This window comes from Ptychodera flava, chromosome 15, assembly GCF_041260155.1.
Source record: "Ptychodera flava strain L36383 chromosome 15, AS_Pfla_20210202, whole genome shotgun sequence".
NCBI lineage: Eukaryota > Metazoa > Hemichordata > Enteropneusta > Ptychoderidae > Ptychodera > Ptychodera flava.
This window is the reverse complement of record NC_091942.1, coordinates 17,861,627-17,883,029: the sequence shown is the minus strand read 5'-3', so window position 1 is coordinate 17,883,029 and position 21,403 is coordinate 17,861,627. Positions and strand designations below refer to the sequence as shown.

General features: G+C 36.5%; 1 protein-coding gene and 1 long non-coding RNA gene across 3 annotated transcripts; both read right to left on the bottom strand.

The window, feature by feature from the left end:
- Positions 1-4,486: 4,486 nt before the first annotated feature.
- On the bottom strand, positions 4,487-17,720 carry LOC139151386 (uncharacterized). Of its 2 annotated transcripts, XM_070724154.1 has the most exons (3): positions 17,140-17,720; positions 14,619-14,675; positions 4,487-7,686 (listed from the first exon to the last, which is right to left on the bottom strand). In XM_070724154.1, the coding sequence occupies exons 1-3, from the start codon at positions 17,663-17,665 to the stop codon at positions 7,637-7,639; spliced, it is 633 nt and encodes a 210-aa protein (XP_070580255.1). In that variant the 5' UTR covers positions 17,666-17,720; the 3' UTR covers positions 4,487-7,636. The 2 variants fall into 2 exon arrangements, with proteins under 2 accessions (XP_070580255.1, XP_070580256.1); XM_070724155.1 differs by lacking the exon at positions 14,619-14,675.
- LOC139151385 (uncharacterized) lies at positions 11,813-13,585 on the bottom strand. Its single transcript, XR_011556416.1, has 2 exons — positions 12,887-13,585; positions 11,813-11,982 (listed from the first exon to the last, which is right to left on the bottom strand). It is a non-coding gene; the product is annotated as an uncharacterized lncRNA (long non-coding RNA).
- Positions 17,721-21,403: the final 3,683 nt, after the last annotated feature.

Below are 21,403 nucleotides of genomic sequence, written 5' to 3'. Positions count from 1 at the left end.
TAGAGCAAGTTGTGGTCACACAATATGTTGGATTAAAGCGCCATCTTCTAGAACTAGATATCATACACTCAGATTTGATGTTACTTTTTCAGTGATATGCAAAGGAAGCGACGTAACAAATTGGTGGAGAATCTGGATATTTGTTAGGTCGCTTTCTTTGCGGTTTCTGGGTTGAGGTACCTCTCTGGGATCGTAGTGCTTGCAGTAACTGAAGCTGACACACGAAGTTGTCGGTTGTAAGAACCACTTAAAATCTTTATTACTAAACAGTACCGGTGAAGACTCGACTTGTAAATCTCCAACTCTCAGCTCTACTCAATTCGCAGCTCCATTCTACTCCAGAAAGTGTACAACTTAAATATTTTCCAAATCTGCATGTTGTAATGAATGAATGACCAGGCGTATACTCTCATTAATACAGATACGTCGTAAAATATTGTCAAAACAGGATGAGATGATATTCCAACTTGAAGCTCGAGTAAACGTCAACCGCCGAATTATATTGCATGTAACATAGAAGAAATACTCGTGTAAGTGCTAGAGCAACATATCTCAGATTTCCCGCATTTTGAAGACAAGAGGAAAATTGGCAAGAAACCTCTGTAACAAACTGAGTAATTCATCTTGTGACATCGATGACCATTGTTCGTCCTACGGACATTGCCAGTCTCATATAACTGAAATCAAACTTTAACTTTACAGGGAAAAAAGTTCAGTCCAAGGATCTCTGATTGCGATTGTTCATGGGGCGCGAATGCTGGCCATAATCTCTCAGTTTGTGTTTATAAGTTGAGAGGTCACCGCCTACGTCACTGTAGTGACGTTCTGCAAAGAGCCTCAGACCAACAGTTTTACGCTAGCAAAATGGCGGTCTCCGGGTAGTCATGTCGATTAAAGCTAGAAAAAAGGTGATATTTCAGTGAATTTTAGGCGGATTTCTGGTCGTGGTGACTCCCTAAGGGAGCCTTCAGTAATTACAGGGGGTGGGCCGGGGGAATTTTGCGTACAGTGCACCGTAAAATGTGACCCCCCTATCCTCCTGTCTAAAATGTGACCCCCCCTTGTCCGACATTCTAAAACTTGACCCTCCCCCCCCCCAACCACTGCCGTATTCTCCCCAGGAAAAACTGAAACAGTATCAGCTAATTTACATAACAATTGGTTCAATTGTTACGTTAGCGACAAATTACAGAAGGGAGGGCTGGTGTTTTTGGAGGGACAGTCACAATTTATCACGCAAGAATTTTTGAAGAGATATGGTATTTCATACATTTGAGGGAGGGTCACCATATTTTGTGAAACTATAAGAAGGCAAGATGTGGCTTATTTAGTGCTTCATCCAAAAATATCAAATCATAATACATGGAGTCTATCAGGCAAATTATTGACAATTTACCCCCACAAAACATGCTATATCTGTATATTATAATATGTTTGATAATGTATTTAAATGTACTTTGCTTGAATAGGGAAGTAAAATGTGCATTTGTGTAAAAGAAATTGATTTCTGAATTTCATCTAAAAGGTTGGTTCACTATCCATGGTGTCTATATGATGAAATTATGAATAGTTTTTTCCAATACAAAAATAGGTAAATCTTTGCATTTGTATACTCTTGATTATTGATATTAATGTTCTTGATTAGACTAGAGTGGTTACAAGTCTATGGTTGTGTAAGAAATTTGATTTTGGAATTTCACTGAAATGTTGATTCACTATGCATAGCGGTCTATGGTGAAACTATGAATAATTTTTTTTCAGTACAAAATTATATAGGCCTAAATCTGTGCATTTATGTATGCTATTTTGTTGGTTATTTCCTTTTTAGGAAATATCACATGGACAATCAAAGATTTGCCATAAAATCAGCTTCTGTCAAAAGTGACCCTCCCCCCAAGATAGGTTTATAAAAAGGGACCCTCCCCCTTGAACTGTTTTCTAAAAAGTGACCATCCCCCAATTCCCCAGGCACCCCCCTGTAATTACTGAAGGCTCCCTAATAACCAAGTTGTCGATTAGTGTTGGCAATTTGTAATTTGGATGAAAACTTTTCGAAATATCACCGAACAAAGTTGCGACAAGGGTGCTGTCGGGCGTAACGTGGACGCTATTCTACGCAGTTCCCCATAGCTATGGAGGCGGGGTTAAAATCGTAAAAGTCAAAACAAGCCCGTAAAAGGCAGGAATCCCGTCTGAAAACACCACAGCTATGGACCCACAGCTACTCCCAACAAACCTTCAGTACGATCAGTTCGCAAACATGAACCACCGGTGATGCCTCGCAGGCACAGGTGTACGGAGTTGCCGGTGTACATGCATAGAGAGAATTCTCTCTATTCCCATTCTCTCTATGCATGTACACCGGCAACTCCGTACACCTGTGCTCGCAGGTATGAAAGGCGGGACGACCGCGGGGACAGGGAACGAGACCGTGATCGTGACCGTGAGAGAATGGTTGCATACGAGACACTATACTTAAAATAGTCCCGACTTAAACACGATGCGCATTGATATATCTTGCTGTAATTACACTTCTTTCCCAAGCCTTCGCTACACTCGCTACAGTTCGATACGTACAGAGGTGAGTCTATAACAAGTTTGCATCTCGGATCTTGCAGTGTAAATTAATAAGGTGAAACAAGTTTATGGTAATCAGGTATGCTTGCATTATGATTATAGAGCCACGTTTTGCTTCTCAAATGTTAGTTTTTAGAATAAGTTTTAGGTGCGCATTTACTTCCTTTTTGTAGATCAGTTTCAGATCCAGCAGATCAAGGTCCTAAGAATGGTCAAAGAGATCGTGTTGAGCCCACGGTTTAGCCTCAGATCAAGTCGAGAACACATGCAGGTAGGTTATAATACAGTGGACAAACCAACTTGCACACTATCAGGATTGTCGTGTAAGCTCAGCAAATGAAGGTAATTCGTTCAGATCAATCTTTCCTTCCCCTTCTTGCTCAAAACCGTTAAAGGTGCCGAGCATTACTGACAGATAGAGATTGCAATGTTACCGTTTGGAAATACATTTTTGATGATGTTCACATTTTACCACAGAAAGTCGTAGGGCTAATGACATAATCGGTAAAATTTTGCGTGAACGTAATAAATACATTTATGAAAGTGTCAAACATATATATATATATATATATATATATATATATATATATATATATATATATATATATATATATATATATATAAGCATATATATATATATATATATATATATATATATGATATTTCTCTTTCTACATTTCTTACCTTGTTCTTTCATATTCATGACTTGATAAGTTACTTTTGCCGGTTGCTTTCATTATACTAATCTATTTGCCAAACACATTACATTGTAGTGTGGAGTCTCTGTCATTTCCAACCATTTAATTTTTTGCATTCCATTTAATGTTACCAAAACTATTGACCGTTTAAAAGTTCTGAAAAACTGTTTACTGGGAAGTTTGATTGTGTCGTCTACACACGCACACGTCTGCAATCGCGATCCCCGACTGCTTTCGAAACGAGTGATAATAAGGAATTATCCAGTATTTTGGAAAGAAAATTGGATGAGGTTTGTCACAAGACACGCATTGACTTACCATTTTCGGGTAACAGAATGCTTTTGTTATCAGTCTGGCCTGAGTGTCGCCAAAAACAGTACCGTTTACCTCGGCCTACAGCTTCGTGAAACAGACTGTTTTAGGAAACTTGTTGCTATGTACGAAACTTACTGTGTACATTGGAGATACCATGATACCAGTATAACATTCATGAAAGTTGTATTGGCATTTTTACACCAGCTACTTACTAATTTGCATCTGTTAACTAACGTTCCAAATAAGGGTCATAGGATGAAACTCTAAAAAAGTTCATGAAACTTACTATGTACATTGAGGAGAAAATTATATTGTATTGGTGAAATATTTTTTTGTAGTTTTATATCAGCTAATTTATAATTTGCATATGTAATGAGCTTTAACAATTTGCATATGGGGTTTGAAGGACTTGACTGAAGGTAATTACACTTGCAATATATACTGAGACAGGATAGAATTTTCAGTTTGTATCAGCTTCTCATTGTTTTTTCTTAATTTCCAAATTTCTGCCCCTTTTGGGCAGGTTGATAGGTCAAGCATCAAACAGACCTTATTTTATACCATTGGCCTTGTGACATATAAAGCCTGGGCCAAAGAGAAATGATGCCTTATTGACAATTCAGGCCATTTTCAATGCAGTCAGGAACTACCAGATACGGATTGGGTTTGCATTTCAGTTAAATAAATTCAAAATTAGTGCATCACACTTTCATATTTTGGTAAACATGCTTAATGAATGCTAATGATAAGTACACCCCTCCCTGATATCATACAAGTGTGATGTGCTACTTTTGAATCAATATAACCAAAAGATACAAGTATTACAGCAGTGATGAACAAATGTACAGTCTTACAAGAAACACTGCACAGATCAACTGATTTACAGAAACATAAAATATTATCTTTTATTTTAATTCATATTTTTCCTTCTGTACAACTCTGCAAATCTTTTCCTGTCAAAATTTGTGATTTGATGATGAATCACTATTTGTCATCTTGATTTTACAAGGTTTTCTTACAGAAATTATTAAAAACGGTTTAAGAAAATATTAAGAGTAACATAAGTCTGCATGTTCTGTGAAGCTTGACAAAAAAAGTTGGTGTCAATTGCTCTGTGCACCTTTTTTGATTCCATAAAATTGATTCATTCATGACTTGTAATGTACTATTTATCAAGTACATACACTTTTACAGGCGTAAATTTTAACCCAACCTGATGTTTAATTTGTAGCCCTGCTTTACATATCAATGACTGCAAAATAAAACTTTTGTAGCTTTGTTATAATAAACAACAACACACACATAAAACGATCCTGGAGAGTCCATGCACAGAATATAAAAGCCAAAGATTGGTCGATTTCTTAAACAAATTTGCTGAACATTTTTATACAGGGATATATGTTACTAAATACAGTGTTACTGACTTTGTCCTATTCAAAACAAAGGTAAAGATATATGTATTGCTGGCAAATATCTAATTGTATATGGACAGACCTTTTCAATTTTTTAAAGGACACTCATTTTTGGTGGATGGATGATAGAGCCATTTTGAAATTATTGAATTGTTCATAAAATTTACATTGTGCTTCCTGATCATGCTGAGAGACAAGCTTTGTGAAGGAAAAGTGAATATGCAAGATAAAGGATTATTACACCTCACTCATTCAGCGTGCACTCACGTGACATGTAAAAGAACGTGATGATGCCCTCTTCATTTGATATTACATGGATGACATCATTTGACTTACTGCGCATCCTTTCTGCGCAAAACAAATTGTCGTTTGCTTATTGTACTTTGCAGTCGTCAACTTATGGCTGCGAAACGTCATGCAGAGCTGTCACCGGCACAGTTAGACAATATTATGATGCAAGTAAACAGCAAACAAACGAAAATGGCAACAAGGAATGCAATTTCTGTGTTCAGCGACTATGCAAGCAACAAATTTGGATACGCCACCAAGGAATTCGGCAAACTTTAGTGGCAACCCAAGACTCGGCACTGACAACATTTTACGCTGAGATCTGGACTCAGAAGGGGAACTGTACTCGAAGAAGTCTTTGTGTTTTTGTTTCTTTGCATGTTTGCTTGTACGGTGAAATAAAAATAATGACACAAGAGAGCTAGGGCAATATCACGATTTTTTGCCTGCCCTCGGGCTGGTGGTCATGATCGAAATACTGATGATACGGCTCGGGCATCATCAATATTTCGATCATGACCACCATCCCTTGGGCAGGCAATAAATTGTGATATTGCCCTTGCTCTCATGTGTTATTATTTAAATATTATGCCTTGATATTTACCTGTAACAAACTATCTCATTGGAGAACTGTTGTCTTACAAATATTGTTTGATGCCTTAGTATTGTTTAGGAGTATCATTCAATTACAAGGTGATTTTTGTGTTGATAAATAACATACAATTTACCCATTCAAGATTTTCCTTACTCAGAGCAAAATCTTCAAGACCACCCTATTGCTCCATACAAATTGTAATTGTCAAATTGTGTTGGCGTTGCACATAACAAAATGTCTGTGCTCAAATTAGTTTTTTGCAAAGGTTTTCAATTTTCATCAAAATAATCTATGATTTAAAATATTGGTTGGGTTCACTCGTTAACATGACAGGAAGCTGTATGTATGTTGGGTAAGAAAGAAGTGTAATGTAATTACATATATATGCAAATAAGCCAATTTCCTATCTTCTTTTTCTCCCATTTTTAACACTTAAGCCTCATTTGTAAGATTTGTTGCCACCCTACTTGCAAGTAATTCAGACACTTGATAATTTTGAAGTTACGTTGAAAAATCTACCCTTCTACCTCATTTTTTACATCGGTACTAGTATGTCAATCTATTTTAACCATACCATGATTTTTATATAACAATACTTTTCATGATCATTTTTATTGTTGTCACTTTCACCTTTATATAATGCAAAGTACACTGAAATACTTTATTACGTCCCCATAAAATTTAAGATTGTTATTTTTAATGTAAAGCACACAGATGTATTTCATTATGTAATACGAAATAAAGATTAAGATTATAGTAATATCTCAAAGCCATCATAATAGTGAACGCAGGAGTTCTACCTAAATTAAGGGATTTCTTTTGAAATATCACAACAGAATGATGACAGCTTTGCTTAGTAATAAAGAAAGATTGATCTGCAACTGATGGAAAAAAGCTAAAATTTACTTTGTAGTCAACTGCAAATGGAAAGTATAGGATATGGAAATATTGTAACAACTTATCCTTTGTCTCATGCTGTCTGTCAATGGGCTTCCTTTGGAAAGAAGTCATACTCTCTGCCTCACAAGTTTCCTATAGAAGATGAACACTGAACTAACACATGAGAATAAATATATGCAGAGGAATATACATACATGTAGTTCTATGTGTGTTCATGCACATGGTTTGTTCATACAGTGGTGCACTTGAATTCCATGTTTCACCTCAGTATTCAGATGAAAGACCGCAAAAAAACTGACAGACTACCTCCAGAACATTGGACTCAAACTTCAATGATGAGTCCGAATTTAATGAATACACGATTTATCTATGACTTGAATACACTATAATCCTCATGAAATGATTTTAAAAAAACTTTCAGTGAATTGGAGCAGCGCTTTTGAGTTGAGGAACACTGAAAGGGAGAGAACCTTGGCTGTGTGCGATTAAAGTACCTTATATTGATGGGGATTGTCAAGTTCAGTTGGTGTGTCATACCGGTATGTAACAATGGTCACCAATGATGTATTTGGTTTATTCACTTGTGTTAAGCTGCCCGCACATTTAAATCATGTTCAATTGTTTTTCAGAAGTGATAGTGAGTTGATTCTTGACAGACAAAGCATTATTAACAGAAAACTGCTGGAATGTAGCTGTTGGTAAACAAAGGAGATGATCATTCTCTGCCCATTTGTTGAATCATAGTCATGTTGTCACACGACAAAAGTTGAAACCCACATGGTGGTACCCTAGCTGCCAACCAATCATGTACCCATACAGCTGAATGCCTTGTCAAATGATGCTGCTCACTGTTAGCGGAGACTCTCATAACCATCATAGTATTCTCGTGTTGGGGATGTTGCTGTTGGAAGAGAACAAGAAATTTGGTAATGTGCAACATATTTGTTTATTTATTCTTTCTTTGTGTAGTGTGTGTGTATTTACACACACACAAACACACACAAATATATATATATATATATATATATATATATATATATATATATATGAGCTATGTACTGTATGTATGTGTGTATGTGTGTATGTTTGTGTGATGTTATGCTTAGAGGCTTCTGAAAACAAATTACTTCCAAGTCACAAAATAGAATTCATGTACAGTATTACAATAGAGTTGTTGATAATTCAAATTATATTTGCTTGTCCTCTTTTGAGTAAATTCAGACTGATCCTCTCATATACACCACTTTTCACATCTATAGGCAATGGTCATAACCTCTTTAACTCGCTCAGAACAGAACTTCACAGGTTCAGGAGGGTACACCTGAACACTGGGTCACAGTCTCCTTGTGGTAAAAATCAGTAGTCTGAGGGTGCCTTCATTGGTGAATAAATACAATTATAACCCTTAAGATAATGTTGATTTATAACACAACTTAGCATGGGTCAGTATTCTTCAGTCATGGCAAGGACTTCTATGTTGCCTGACTATGCATCAATGAAGGATGGATGGTCAAATGAGGGTCATGCAAATTCCAGTGCACCACAGTGATATTGTTCACTTAGAGTTCCCTTTAAGTGAACAAGTGTTGGAATATCTTAATTTCTAGAAGGATTTGGGGCACTGAAAATAAAATGCCTTTATGTACACCTGACTGCCTCTTAAGTTATCCAAATGCCAAATAAACACGTCACAAATCACTATTGACCACAATGGGTTTTGGCCAAACCGTGGAGGTGAAGATGTTACAACATACATGTAATCAGAAAGTGCTCACAGGATTATTCCAATCATGATTGAATATTACAGAAATGTCAAAATGAGAGATAAGGACATGGACTGGTGAGAGACAGGCAAATAAATTTGATGATGCTTGTTTAAAGTGCAGTGGCAATTAGAGGGTATTAGTAATGGCTATGTCATTAACTCTGAGTATAAAAAATAATTTCAGTAACATAAACCACAGCGTTTGAATATTTCAATCCATGTACATGTAGAGTATGCAGAATGCAAACAACTAATAAAGGCTTTTATCAAATTGCAAAGACTTCCTCTTCTAAACTTAAGGACTACAGATGTGCAGTATGGCAACATCTACATTAAAGTGGTTAAACTCAACCACATAAATAACAACTTCAAGTCATCATTGATGACACAGTCCCTACTTGTTAATAGGTACTTTGATTACAAGTCCATGGAGAGGATAGAGCCCTGTTCATTGATTGGGTCTGTGATTAAGTATGAGTTCCATGGTGGTGAAAATGTAAAACCAATCTTGGCTGCCACCCTAATTACAAAAGGTTATTAAATAAGTCAATTAGTAATTAATCGATAGGATGTTGCCAAACATTTTTGCATTCTATCATAACACTGGCAGATTATCACCTGTACCTCATTTCATAAATGATACTGCTACGAATGAGCACGGTGAGATCAACATCTGTACCGAGTTTCATCATATTTGATGCAGTATTTCTGGACGTCACTCTAATAAGGAAAGTTTCTTAATATGTAAATTAAAAATTAACATGAAACTGCTAAGTGTCTCCATTCAATGTTAAAGCAATGTGAGCTCAACATCTGTACCAAGTTTCATGAAATTTGATGAACCATTCTAGACATATTAGCCTAATTACGAAAATGTATTAAACATGCAAATCACCGTTAATTGATACGATTCTACTACATATCGTTGTGTGCCATATCACTACTAAAAGATCAAAATCTGTACCAAGTTCCATAAAATTTGATGCAGAATTTCTGGACATATCATATTAATTATGAAAGTTCATCAAATATGCAAATTGGCAATCAATTGACATGATACTGCTTAATTTTTTCACACAGTATTACAATACTAAGAGATCAACATCTGTACCACATTTCATCAAATTTGATGCAGTATTTCTGGACATAGCCCACTAATTAGGAAAGGTCATTAAATATGCAAATTAATTTGAATGACACTGATAAATGTCTTCATTCAAATGTTAAAGTTAAGGTAATGTAAGCTCAACAACTGTACCAAGTTTCATGATATTTGATGAACCATTTCTTGACAAATCAGCCTAATTACAAGAATTCATTAAATATGCAAATTTGCAATTTATTGACATGATACTACTACCAACCACCAAAAGGTCAACATCTGTGTCACATTTAATCAAATTTGATGAAGCATTTCTAGACATATGACACTAATTATGAAAGTTCATCAAATATGCAAATAAGCAATTAATTGACATGATACTGCTTAATGTCTTCACACGGTAGTATAATACTGAGAGATCAATATCTGTACTGAGTTTCATCATATTTGGTGCAGTATTTCTGGAGATAGCCCACTAATTAGGAAAGTTCATATAATATGCAAATTGGCAATTAATTCACATGACACTAATGGGTCTTTGTACACTACGGTATTGTGAGACTGTGTGCAAAGATCTGTACCATGTTTCATAAAATTTGCTGCAGTATTCCAGACATATCACCTTAATTACAAAAATTCATCACATATGCAAATTAACAATTGATTGATGCAGTACTGACATATCTCATTGTGTGCGATTGAAGCTCTGTATGACAAGCATATTTACAAAGTTTCATAAAATTTAGTGCAGTCACTCTAGAAACCTGTTTTTTAAAAAGTCATTGTCAATGACATAGTTCCCACTTTATTAACCAGATATTAACTGAAAATGCTCACGTTTCATTATATATTGCAGTTATGTGTAAATTTGAACCTTTGCCACATGTTTGCAACTTCATTGAAAATGTTATGATCAACATATATGAACAATATTCACCACAGATTAATTCTTAGGATCATTAAGTATTCAAAAATGTAATTAGCTGAAATAAAAATACTTAATTTCTTTGACTGTTGTCATTGTATCTTTACTTTATATAGCAAGTATAATTGCCTTTGGTAAAGTCCTTCAAGCTACATACGCCAAAGCTCATTGAAAGCTCATTAAATATGCAAATTATAAATTAGCTGACATGAAAATGCAAAATGACTTTCAATATTGTTACAACCTGGTATTAGTATAATCATCAATGTACATAGCATGTTTTGCCAACTTTGATCAAGCTAATCAAAGTATATATCCCTGATTAGGAAAGTTCATTAAATATTCAAATTGGGAATTTACTGAAATGTTCTTATTTAATATACAAATTAGGAATTGGCTGAAGTAAAAATGTTCAATGATTTTTCAATAGTGTTGTATCATGATATCTTTAATGTAAATCTGTATAGCAAGTTTCATCAACTTTGGTCTGGTCACTTCTGATAAATATCACTAATAAGGAAAGTTCATTAAATATCAGTGTTTGATCTAGGACTCCAAAAATAGGGGCCATTGTGGGCCCACTCCCTTGAAAAAAGGGGCCATTGGCAAAAAAAAGGGGGCCATACTGGGCCCCTTGCAATTTTTAAAGAGGGCCCTTGTTGATCCCAAAGAGCGAATAAAAAGTGGTCCCCCCGGAATTATTAATCATATAAAAATTGCAATCAGTTGTTTTTTGAAAGGCTTATAATGGACAGATTGGGTTGCCAGGCAACATTTGCAAAGACAGATTCCACTGTGTGCTAAAGGAATTGACAAAAAGGTGCAGTAGCTGCAACTATTGATATTTTTATTTCTGTGTGTCATTCAACAACGGCAATTTTCTATTGAGCTTCAAGTTATTTCACTAGCATTCAGTTTGTCAACTACGTTTTAGTTATTTACATTTTAGTTGTAAAGTAAACCTTTATTGCTCACAATCTAATTTAGATTGGATTGTCAACAATAACGCTGCTAGAAATATTGCTAAAAACAGAGTGGATATACAGATTTTGTTGACAAACTTGAATTTTTGAGAATTACAAAAAAATATTTTGATACTCAGAATAAAAACACTGAAAGCTGCCTATTAAAAGTGACAGCTACTGGCCCTTTAATCAAATAATATGAAGTTACTGCAGTGACTGGCAGTTCACCCACAAGAAGGATCTCTAAAAAAAGACAGACGTACAGGTGAGTCAACATTTAATAACACACTTTTATTCGGGTTTTTTTCCAAATTTTGACCATTTTCTCAACTCAATACTGATGATTATGCATATGTTTTATTGCAGACATGTACCATCAGCTATCAGTACCATCCATCATGTCCATAGTACAGCCAGTGCCATTGTGACAGCCACTTCACCTGAAAGAAGAAAATATGATTTATTTTTTGATTGAGCTGTGAACAATGCCAAATCTGATTTTAATAAAGATTTTACCCTAACATGTACCATTTCTGAATTAATTTTAAGTAAAGAGTAAAGGAATAAAATAAAAAGAGGGGGTAAATAAATTAAAAAAATAAACTATAAAAATGTTAAATACTAGATTTCGGTATCCAGAGAAATAGTAAACTTAGATTTGAGAGTGTTTCCTTTATTTTATATTTCTTCAAAATTTCAAGTTTAGAGTAAAAGACTATAATAAAATTTGGGGTTCACGGTAAAAAAGTTGAAAAAAATAAATCATCAAAACTGTAAAATACTAGATTTGCGTATACTAGAGAAAAATTAAACTGTAGAGACAAAATACACACTCAACACACTCACGCTCTTCTCTATTTGTTTGATGACGGAAATATGAAATATCTAAACTGTTTTTGTACGACTGGAAACCCCATGTGGCTACCATGCTGGTATGCGAGTCACTGCCAAACGAATAAATAAACAAGTGACTTGACCTTGGAAACTCGCAGCCAGTTTACAAACATAACTAGTCTGTGCCACTCGGATATTTTGATCAACCCAAGACATGTCAGAAATTAACGTCCACAATGCACTGAATACCAGTCCCGGCCACTCGAACTCCATCGTGTAAAATAGTGATACCATATAAGCATTGCTAGCTGCAGTACAGTAGCTCGAGGTTTTGCCTGGGTATTTTAGGTCGGACGGCAAAACCAGCTGCCGTCTGACCCAAAATACCCAGGCAAAACCTCGAGCTACTGTACTGCAGCTAAAGCATTGCTTGCTATTTGATCATAACGTACTACAGACTTGCATAGTTACATATCGAAGTCAACGGTAAAATTCCAAAATGTTACTCACCTGCGGAGTGCGGTTGTATTGCGTACCGGCAGTATTGGTCTGCGCCTCAGTTTCTGACTCTTCCATCGTTGTACCTCCTTCATCGTCGAGCGTGAGTGAGGGGACAATCTGAAGGTTTTACTCAAGATACACATACAGTCACGGCATAGCACGACAAAGGCCTTCTGCACACGTCCCGTCAAAGACGTCATGCCAACTTACGTCATTGTCGCAAAATGTCGTGATTGAATATATACCACGTTACGGTATATCCTTGTGTTGTCGTAGCTAGAATTGGCGTAAAACATAGCGGCCTCGCGGAAACAAATTACCAGGTGCCGGCCTTGAATTATTGCGCCCGAAATGGCGCCATGGTCTGTGAAAATAGCTCCATAGCTGATTTTTTTGCGCAAAATGCGCAATGGCGCACTCTAGATCAAACACTGAAATATGCAAATTAGGAATTGGCTGAAGTAATAATGCTTAATGACTTTCAAGAGTGTTGTATCATAGTATCTTCAAAATATGTAGCAAGATTCATCGACTTTGGTCAATTCAGATATATATCCCTTATTTGGATAGTTCATTTAAATATGCAAATTAGGAATGGCTGAAGTAAAAATGCTTAATGACTTTCAATAATGTTATATCACAGTATCTTCAATGTATGTAGCAAGTTTCATCAACTTTGGTCTAGTCAATTCAGATATATATCCCTAATTAGGAAAGTTCATTAATATGCAAATTAGGAATTGGCTGAAAGTTAAAATGCTAAATGACTTTCAATCATTTTAAATCATAGTATTTTCAATATACATATCAAGTTGTGTCAATTTTGATCAAGTTGATTCAGACATATATCTCTAATTAGGAAAGTTCATTAAGTATGCAAATTAGCAATTATCTTTCATGTCATTCCATAACATCTTTCATATATCTTGGTGTGATCATCACTTGTAGCAAATCTCATCAAATTGTGTGCTGTCATTTTCAATGTATAGCCGTTTTTTCTAAAATAATTAATGCAAAAGAGCAAAAACTAATCAGTTCTTGCCATTTGCAAACTGAATCTATGTACCAGATTTGATTTTGATTTAATGAGCCGTTTTTGAGATATCCAGCGCACAGACAAATGGACAGACAGACATCGCTGCGACATTAGGTCACATGTGTGAACACGCGAGCTAATAAAATGGCTGTCTCACGGCCATATCAGATTGGATCACCTAACAAATCAACGTGCATATGTCTGAGGTAAGGGAGTAATCCTTGTACCAAGTTTGAATGAAATCGCTCCAGGCATCTCTGAGATATCTTCATGAATGGACAAACGCACGCACGCACGCACAGACGCACTGACATGACTAAACCTATAAGTCCCAACGGACATCGTCCGGGGAACTAAAAAACACCAACATAAAATAACATGACTTTCATTTGAATTTGTACGGATTCTTTAAGGTCCTCAAAATGACAAATTATCAAATCTACAATGTAAAGAAGTTTACAAATGGCATTTAACATTTTCCATGAGGCCATTAAAGTCAACTAATTTGCTTTGCTCTGAGAAGTCCTACTCTGAGTGAATGTTGAGCTTCAGTCTTCTAGCAAAATGGCAGGAAATTAGCTGATCCCTATGTATGTTTTAAAAACAAATATCGTCACCATTTTCTCCAAAAAGCCCAAAAATTCCAAAGAAGAACTGACCGATCGACCGTACAGTTTCCTGCTCAAACTATCAAGCTTGACCTACCATCATTGGTCTGCAAGCTGTCTGTACCAACCAGTTGCAGATGAACAAGGGGAGTGGCTGTGAAAAATACACATAGTAGAAAAATAGTCAGTCATATACCACAGCTTTAAGGCGAAGAGATCGTACTTTGCCCAAAAACTTAAACGCTAAGGGCTGAGAACTACTAGGGGTGTCTATAATTTTGTGAATTGCTATTGAGAACACATACAATATTACACGGTACGGTAATTGCATTTTCTTGGTAAAAGCTTTTTGTCTCCTTCATCATCTGGCCTAAAAGACGGGTGTAAAGTTGACACTATGCTTCACTGATATAAATATAGAAGCTTATACAAGAAGACCATGTCATTATAATGGTCATTGACATATGATGTATTACAATTTACAATTGATACATGTATAACTTGTTGCTTTCATTTAATGTGACTAACACTTTACATACACCTATGTAGACAAACAACAGCTGAGAGTGCATACACTTGGTATACATTAATTATAGCAATATAACAAGCAATAGGAAATTCTGGGTTGATCAATAAGACTCATACATAAATTTGATCAGAGTGAAAAATGAAACAATCGGCAGCTAGTCTGGGCATATGACCTCAAAAACTAGATGTCAATATTGACATTCAATCCCATGTTGCAGACAACATGCAATGGTAGAATAGAATATATAAGCTGAATAGTTTTGAAGTTTTCTGATTTATGGTTTGATGTGTAAAATTTATATTTGAGAAACAAGGCATCACTGTGATATAGGAGCTTTATTGCTTTGTATCATGGTTGCCTTGACCCAATGATCACTACTAAAATCACATTGTCAACAAAAAGGGGGTGCAAAGTAATCATACTGAGCTATACTACGTACACAGACAGAGGATGTAGTTACATCCTATCTTATCCTCTAACTCCTGATGGTTCAATAAACGATTCTAGCCCATCAAACAGGACCCCCTAACCCCCAACCCCCTTTCAAAAAAACTCAAAAATTTGCATGTGCTTGTCTCAGCATCACTATTTGAGTCATACGCCTATTCATCTATCTCTCCCTTATTTCTTCGGACAATATGTTCATCATAATGAAATTTGATTTGAATGCTACCCTGAGACATGTTAATATTGGCTTTTCTGAAACACTTAAAAAAGGTTCAAATTCAGTGACTCCTGTCTGTACAAAAGTGTTTTCATAAAAATACCGTCAAGGACAGTGTGCTCATGTTTGGTTTGAATTGGTCCATCAAGAAATATTTAAACCAGAAAAACAAGAATGACAAAAGTAATACGGTCTGAAGCTTTAGGTACTGGAGGTCAACTTTAGGAACAGGCTTAGCAGAGGAATGTTTCAACACAGTCCTTCATGATTTCAGCAGGTCTGCCAATATGTATCAGTTCATGAACAATGACAGGAAATGACTCGAGGTCAGTGGAGTAGTCTGTTTCAGTCACTGCCACCACTACTACACAAAATAGGTACACTGCATACAAATAGGTTAATGATACCACTCCCGCACATTCGCAGGATTTCCCCTTTTTCTTACCTCATTTGCATATTTTTGACACTGACATGTTCATTTGAACAATGTCACATCTCAACCCCTGGGTCTGCCTGTACACCAAATACTGTGATGGTAGGTGCGGCGGTTTGGAAGCTTTTGTGTGTGACAGACATACATCCGCACATACATACATACATACATACATACATACATACATACATACATACATACAGACACCACCGACTCACCATATAAGCTCTTTTTGGTATTTATATTATACCAAATATGAGCTAAAAAATCACGCAAAGTTGTAAAAGCATTGCTTTCAAGGGAAAACAATTATCACAGTTTTAGCAACTACCATATTCAGAAAGTACACATACATATCAGCCTTATGATCAGACAGCTACTGTCGTGCAACAGTTTTAACATTATGATACAGTGATCAATCAATGATTTTACAATATATGATCACACCCATCTCCATTCAGGATCCAACCTTACCCTGATTTGTTCAGAACTGTGTATATCCATAATAGTCTGATACTGATGGGAAATCAAAATTTTCGCCAAAGAAAAACAGATGCAGCAATGAAATGTATGAGGATAGAAGTGAGTACTCAGTATGGTGTGAACAATTAGCCTATCATCACATGAGAAACATTGATCATGTATGTACTTCTACGCTTTCTCAGATACTGTTGTTGGAAATAAGTTTGGTCAATTTTCTGTTCCCCTTCAGTGCCAATGTCACTTAATGTAAGCAGAGCCTATGTACAACAAATTGTTATAAACGTTGACTGACATATTTAAGACATCCTCTCTGACCCTAACCTAGAGATAAATTAAGTACAACCATGGAGGTCTACCTCCATGGTACAACGTAGTACATGAGCATGGCCTCCCACCACAGGCAGTACGACACCGGGGACACACAACATAATAAGCAGGGCTAGATTACTCATGTGGTACCGTAACATAAATTTCACATTGACGGCAGAACGAGTCTTGGCAATACTTACAACTCGACACTCCAGCATCTTGTATACCCTGGGCTAATGATGGAGCACCACTCCGGTCGTTGACACGACTACACAGTGCTAGTGTTGATGCGATTGGTGTGCACACGGTATCGCAAATGTTTTTCCAGAAGTACTTACTACGTTGTTCGATTTTACTGAATACACGAAGAAAGTTCGGCAACACACCACCTTGTAGAATGACGGGAACCAGTCTCATACGGTTCTCCTTTTTGTTTTCCTGTAAATACTTTTCCAGTGCGTTCAGTCCTTCAAAGTAAATCTCTTCATTGTTATTGGTGTGATTGCTCAAAATAATGAAGGTCCTTTCGCAAACTTCAAGCGCCTTTTCGAGATTATCGAAGTTGTAACTTCCAAGAGTTGCGTTCGGACCGTCCTTGTAATGACCGCGTTTCTCTGTCTCCTCTTCAATCTTTTCGACGAACTGCTCGACAAATTCAAGATCTGCATCCGCGTAAAGTACATAAAAATCGAACTGATAGTTTGAAGGTAGAACCGACGATGCCATTTCCTTCAGAAGTTACACATGTAAGGTGCTACCGACATACATATGACAGGAGTGACCGGAGATGACCCGGAAGGACCAAGTAGCTGTAATGGATTCCGTTTCAGATTCTGTTTCAGATGCGGTTTCGTAGCCACTTGTTGATTTCTGTGGGGCACGATCATACACTCCACAAAACCGAGTGACCGTGTATGGGGATGAAGAAACAGTTTCTAAGTTTCTTAAGCATGCATGAATAGTTCAAAATATTCGACGATTGGCAAAATATTTTGGTGTCTTTTCAGCTTTTACTCTTTTAAGCTAACAATTTCAAGAAATGCCAAAGCAAAGAAAAGAGTACAGCTTGACTCTGACTCAGCTGCTATATGTGACGTGGGACGGTATAGCAATGTTGTACAAATTGCTTGTTTCTAAAGTGTACCAGACATTATGCTCACCGGTGTGTGTTTTATTTTGGGTCAATATACAGTCCTTTGATCAGTGGCACTGCTGTGGCAAATTCAGGAACAAGGTCTCAAGTGTGATAACACATCATCGTCCACTCTTGACTGGTTTTAACTGTAAATGGTTGTGAAGTCGCAGTTTAGGATCTAGAAGTTGGTTTTATTCTCAAGAAAAACTAATTTCCTCATGAGACAATAGAGGCAGCGAGTAAAATGCCTATTTTCATTTTAATTAATTGATAACTTAATAATAACAACAACAACAACAACAACAACAACAATAATAATAATAATAATAATAATTATTATTATTATTATTATTATTATTATATTATTATTATTATTATTATTATTATTGCAACTGCTACTACAACTACTAGTACTACTATAATTATTAATGCAAGAATCGACAGGAGGATGTATGTAGCTGAAAAATCAATGAACCAATTCAAGAAAAGAACGAATATATTCCGGACGTAAAAGCTGAAATGTGCAAGATTCAAAAATTTATTGATTTATTGTGTGCATCTATGACTTGACCAACATGTCTCCGCTGAATTTCTTCACACTTGAATACCACATATGTCTCAAATGAATTTCTTCACAATACAGAAACAAATTACCTCATTACAGATGGCCTAATGACAGATTTCAAGGCTCTTCGTAGACTTGGTTCAAGTCTGTGATTTGTTGATGTTTGAGTGGATTGAACGCAATGATATGTATTTTGCTTTCATGTGAAACGCGCGCGTGAGTGGAGAGGAAGCGATTAGTCGGGTGAACGCTATACAGGGGAGTTTCACCCGGAATCCGGCAGAAACTAACTCACTATACTACTGCGCCGATTCAAAGGTAAGGGGAGAACCATTTGATTTCTGGGTGGGTATGGAGGATTTTGAGAAAAAAAAATTGTCACCAGGTGAGATAGAAGGAAAAAAATGATCCTGTCATGGCCTGAGAAAAAAAAATTGTCATAACAGACAGAAGTGAAAAAAAAATTGTCACAATGCACCAGAAATTAGCAAAATTTGGAAACCTTATTCTCATGTATTCTTTGCCGGCGCGCCGCCATAGGCGGCGCAAATGTTTTTACCACAAGCAATTCTTATGTTTTTTTCCCAGCACTTATGATATAAGCATGCACTACATAGGTCTACTTTACACCTCAGTACACTCAATGTTTTCCTTCCCTTTTCTGACCCAAGAAATCATATTTCAGGATTTCTGTTGCAATATCTCAATGGCATAGGCACTATCTAAAGGGGACTATTTGACTTCTGTAAATTGTGAAAATTTAAAACACAAGACAGGAGTCAATAAACTAGTGTTAAAATCAATATAGTATTCTCTCAATAATATGTTAGAAAGATGTACAAGTTGACAATGAAAAATTATAATGAAATACAATGTGTGAGCCTTGTTTCTCTGACCACAAAAGATAACATCTTCCCTGAGATGCTTGGTCATGTTAATTATAATATGACACCACACACCGGATCGCTCACTATAGAGTCTGTCAATAGTCTGAATAGTGGCGAACTCTCTAAAAAACTAATCTGGCTTCTCCTCTTTGAGGACGAAGATGACTTAATAATCACACAACCAAGCGGAGGGGATACAAAACAAGAGAGCGACTGATGAAGGAACCCCATTTTTGGTTCTTAAACACCGTTAAGACGAATCACTCAATCAACAAACCGGTTTACCGGGGACTGAGATCACATGACCAGGGTCAAAGCACTATCGATTCACCGGTGTCTCGCCATGTATTCGGAGGAATGTGAGGGGGAGATGGTCACTAAAAAATCGAAAACTTCAAAATGTGGAGAGGAAGAAGGGGGGCGGGGTTACTCAATATTTTTGTGCGAAATAAATTGAAACACATCTCAGATTGCACCATTGCACACATCCATTTCTCAAAATTTTCAATGCGAGAGGGGGGCACCCCCTCTCGTGCTCTTCCCCTTGGGTCTTCTAACAGTTCTACTGGTAAAAGACAAATTGAAATACCTCTCGGATTGCACTACACTGCACGATGGCGCACATCAATTTCTTACAATTTTCACAGGATCTAGGACAAAACTGAACTGTTGTGAATTCGTCCTTTATTATCACAGAAACGTGTTTTAATTTACCTCAGTTCAATGACCATTTTGACAGTAAAACATACCATATTCCGGCTTTTCATTAGAAGCTGGCAGCTGGAGAAATGACACAAGGTCACAGATTTTCAGTTCCTGTATACTCATTTGTCTTCAGTCTCTGGCAAACAGAATTGTTTTTCACAAATTGTATTGTCATTGTTTGGCTGTTGAATATTGTGACTCAAACACTGATCATGCAAAAAATGTAAAAAATATCAGTGTTCAATGTCATTTTCAAACAGTTTTACAGAGTGCAAAATAAACTGAAACTCTTCTCAGATTGCACCATTAAACACATCAATTTCTCAAAATTTTCAAAAAAAGAGGGGGAACCCCCATCTAGTGCAACCCCCATCTCGTGCTCTCCCCCTTGGGGTATTCTAACAGTTTCACTTAGTAAAAAAACTAAAAAACACCTCTCAGATTGCACCAGACTGCACCATTGCACACATCAATATCTTAAAAATGTCCATGCAAGATAGGGGAAAGCCCCTGTGACACTTTCCCCCTAAGCTTCTCGCGTGTTCTCGCCCTGTACTTTCAAATTCTGCCCGGTCAGATATCCTAGTGAAAACCCTGTCATAATACCCATCCAAATTAAACAATATACTATATGGTTAGATACTGCGTGAGCTTTTATATCTTTATTTTATTGTGACTTTGAATTTCATGTTGATGGGTTCACCTTTTTTGAACCATCATGAGATAACTGATGATAGTCTAGCAGGGTACATCAGGATTTGAAAGGTCTTTACTGTTGCTGTATTTTGTAAATTTTACATTATATGTATTGGTATTTAACTTTTCTAAGTGGGGGATCAGTCAAAATTTCAGTGTTAGAGAGGGAAGTTACTCAAATTCATCATGGTTGGCGACGGGGGGAGGGGGGTGGTTTCACTCGAAATTTCGGAGTTTCAGGCCGTAAATAATGACGACTCCCTTATATACAACGCATTACAAACTTGATGACCCATAAAAAAATTGCACTGCTACTCTATTTGGAAAAAAAATTGATGCAGGTCTGACAGTAGAAAAAAAAGTGCTGTCACTCTGACAGGAAAAAAAATTTGCTCCCATACCCACTTCCTCCATACCCCCCCCCCAAAAATCAAATGGTTCTCCCCTAACGCATTCAATCGCTGGGAGAACATGGC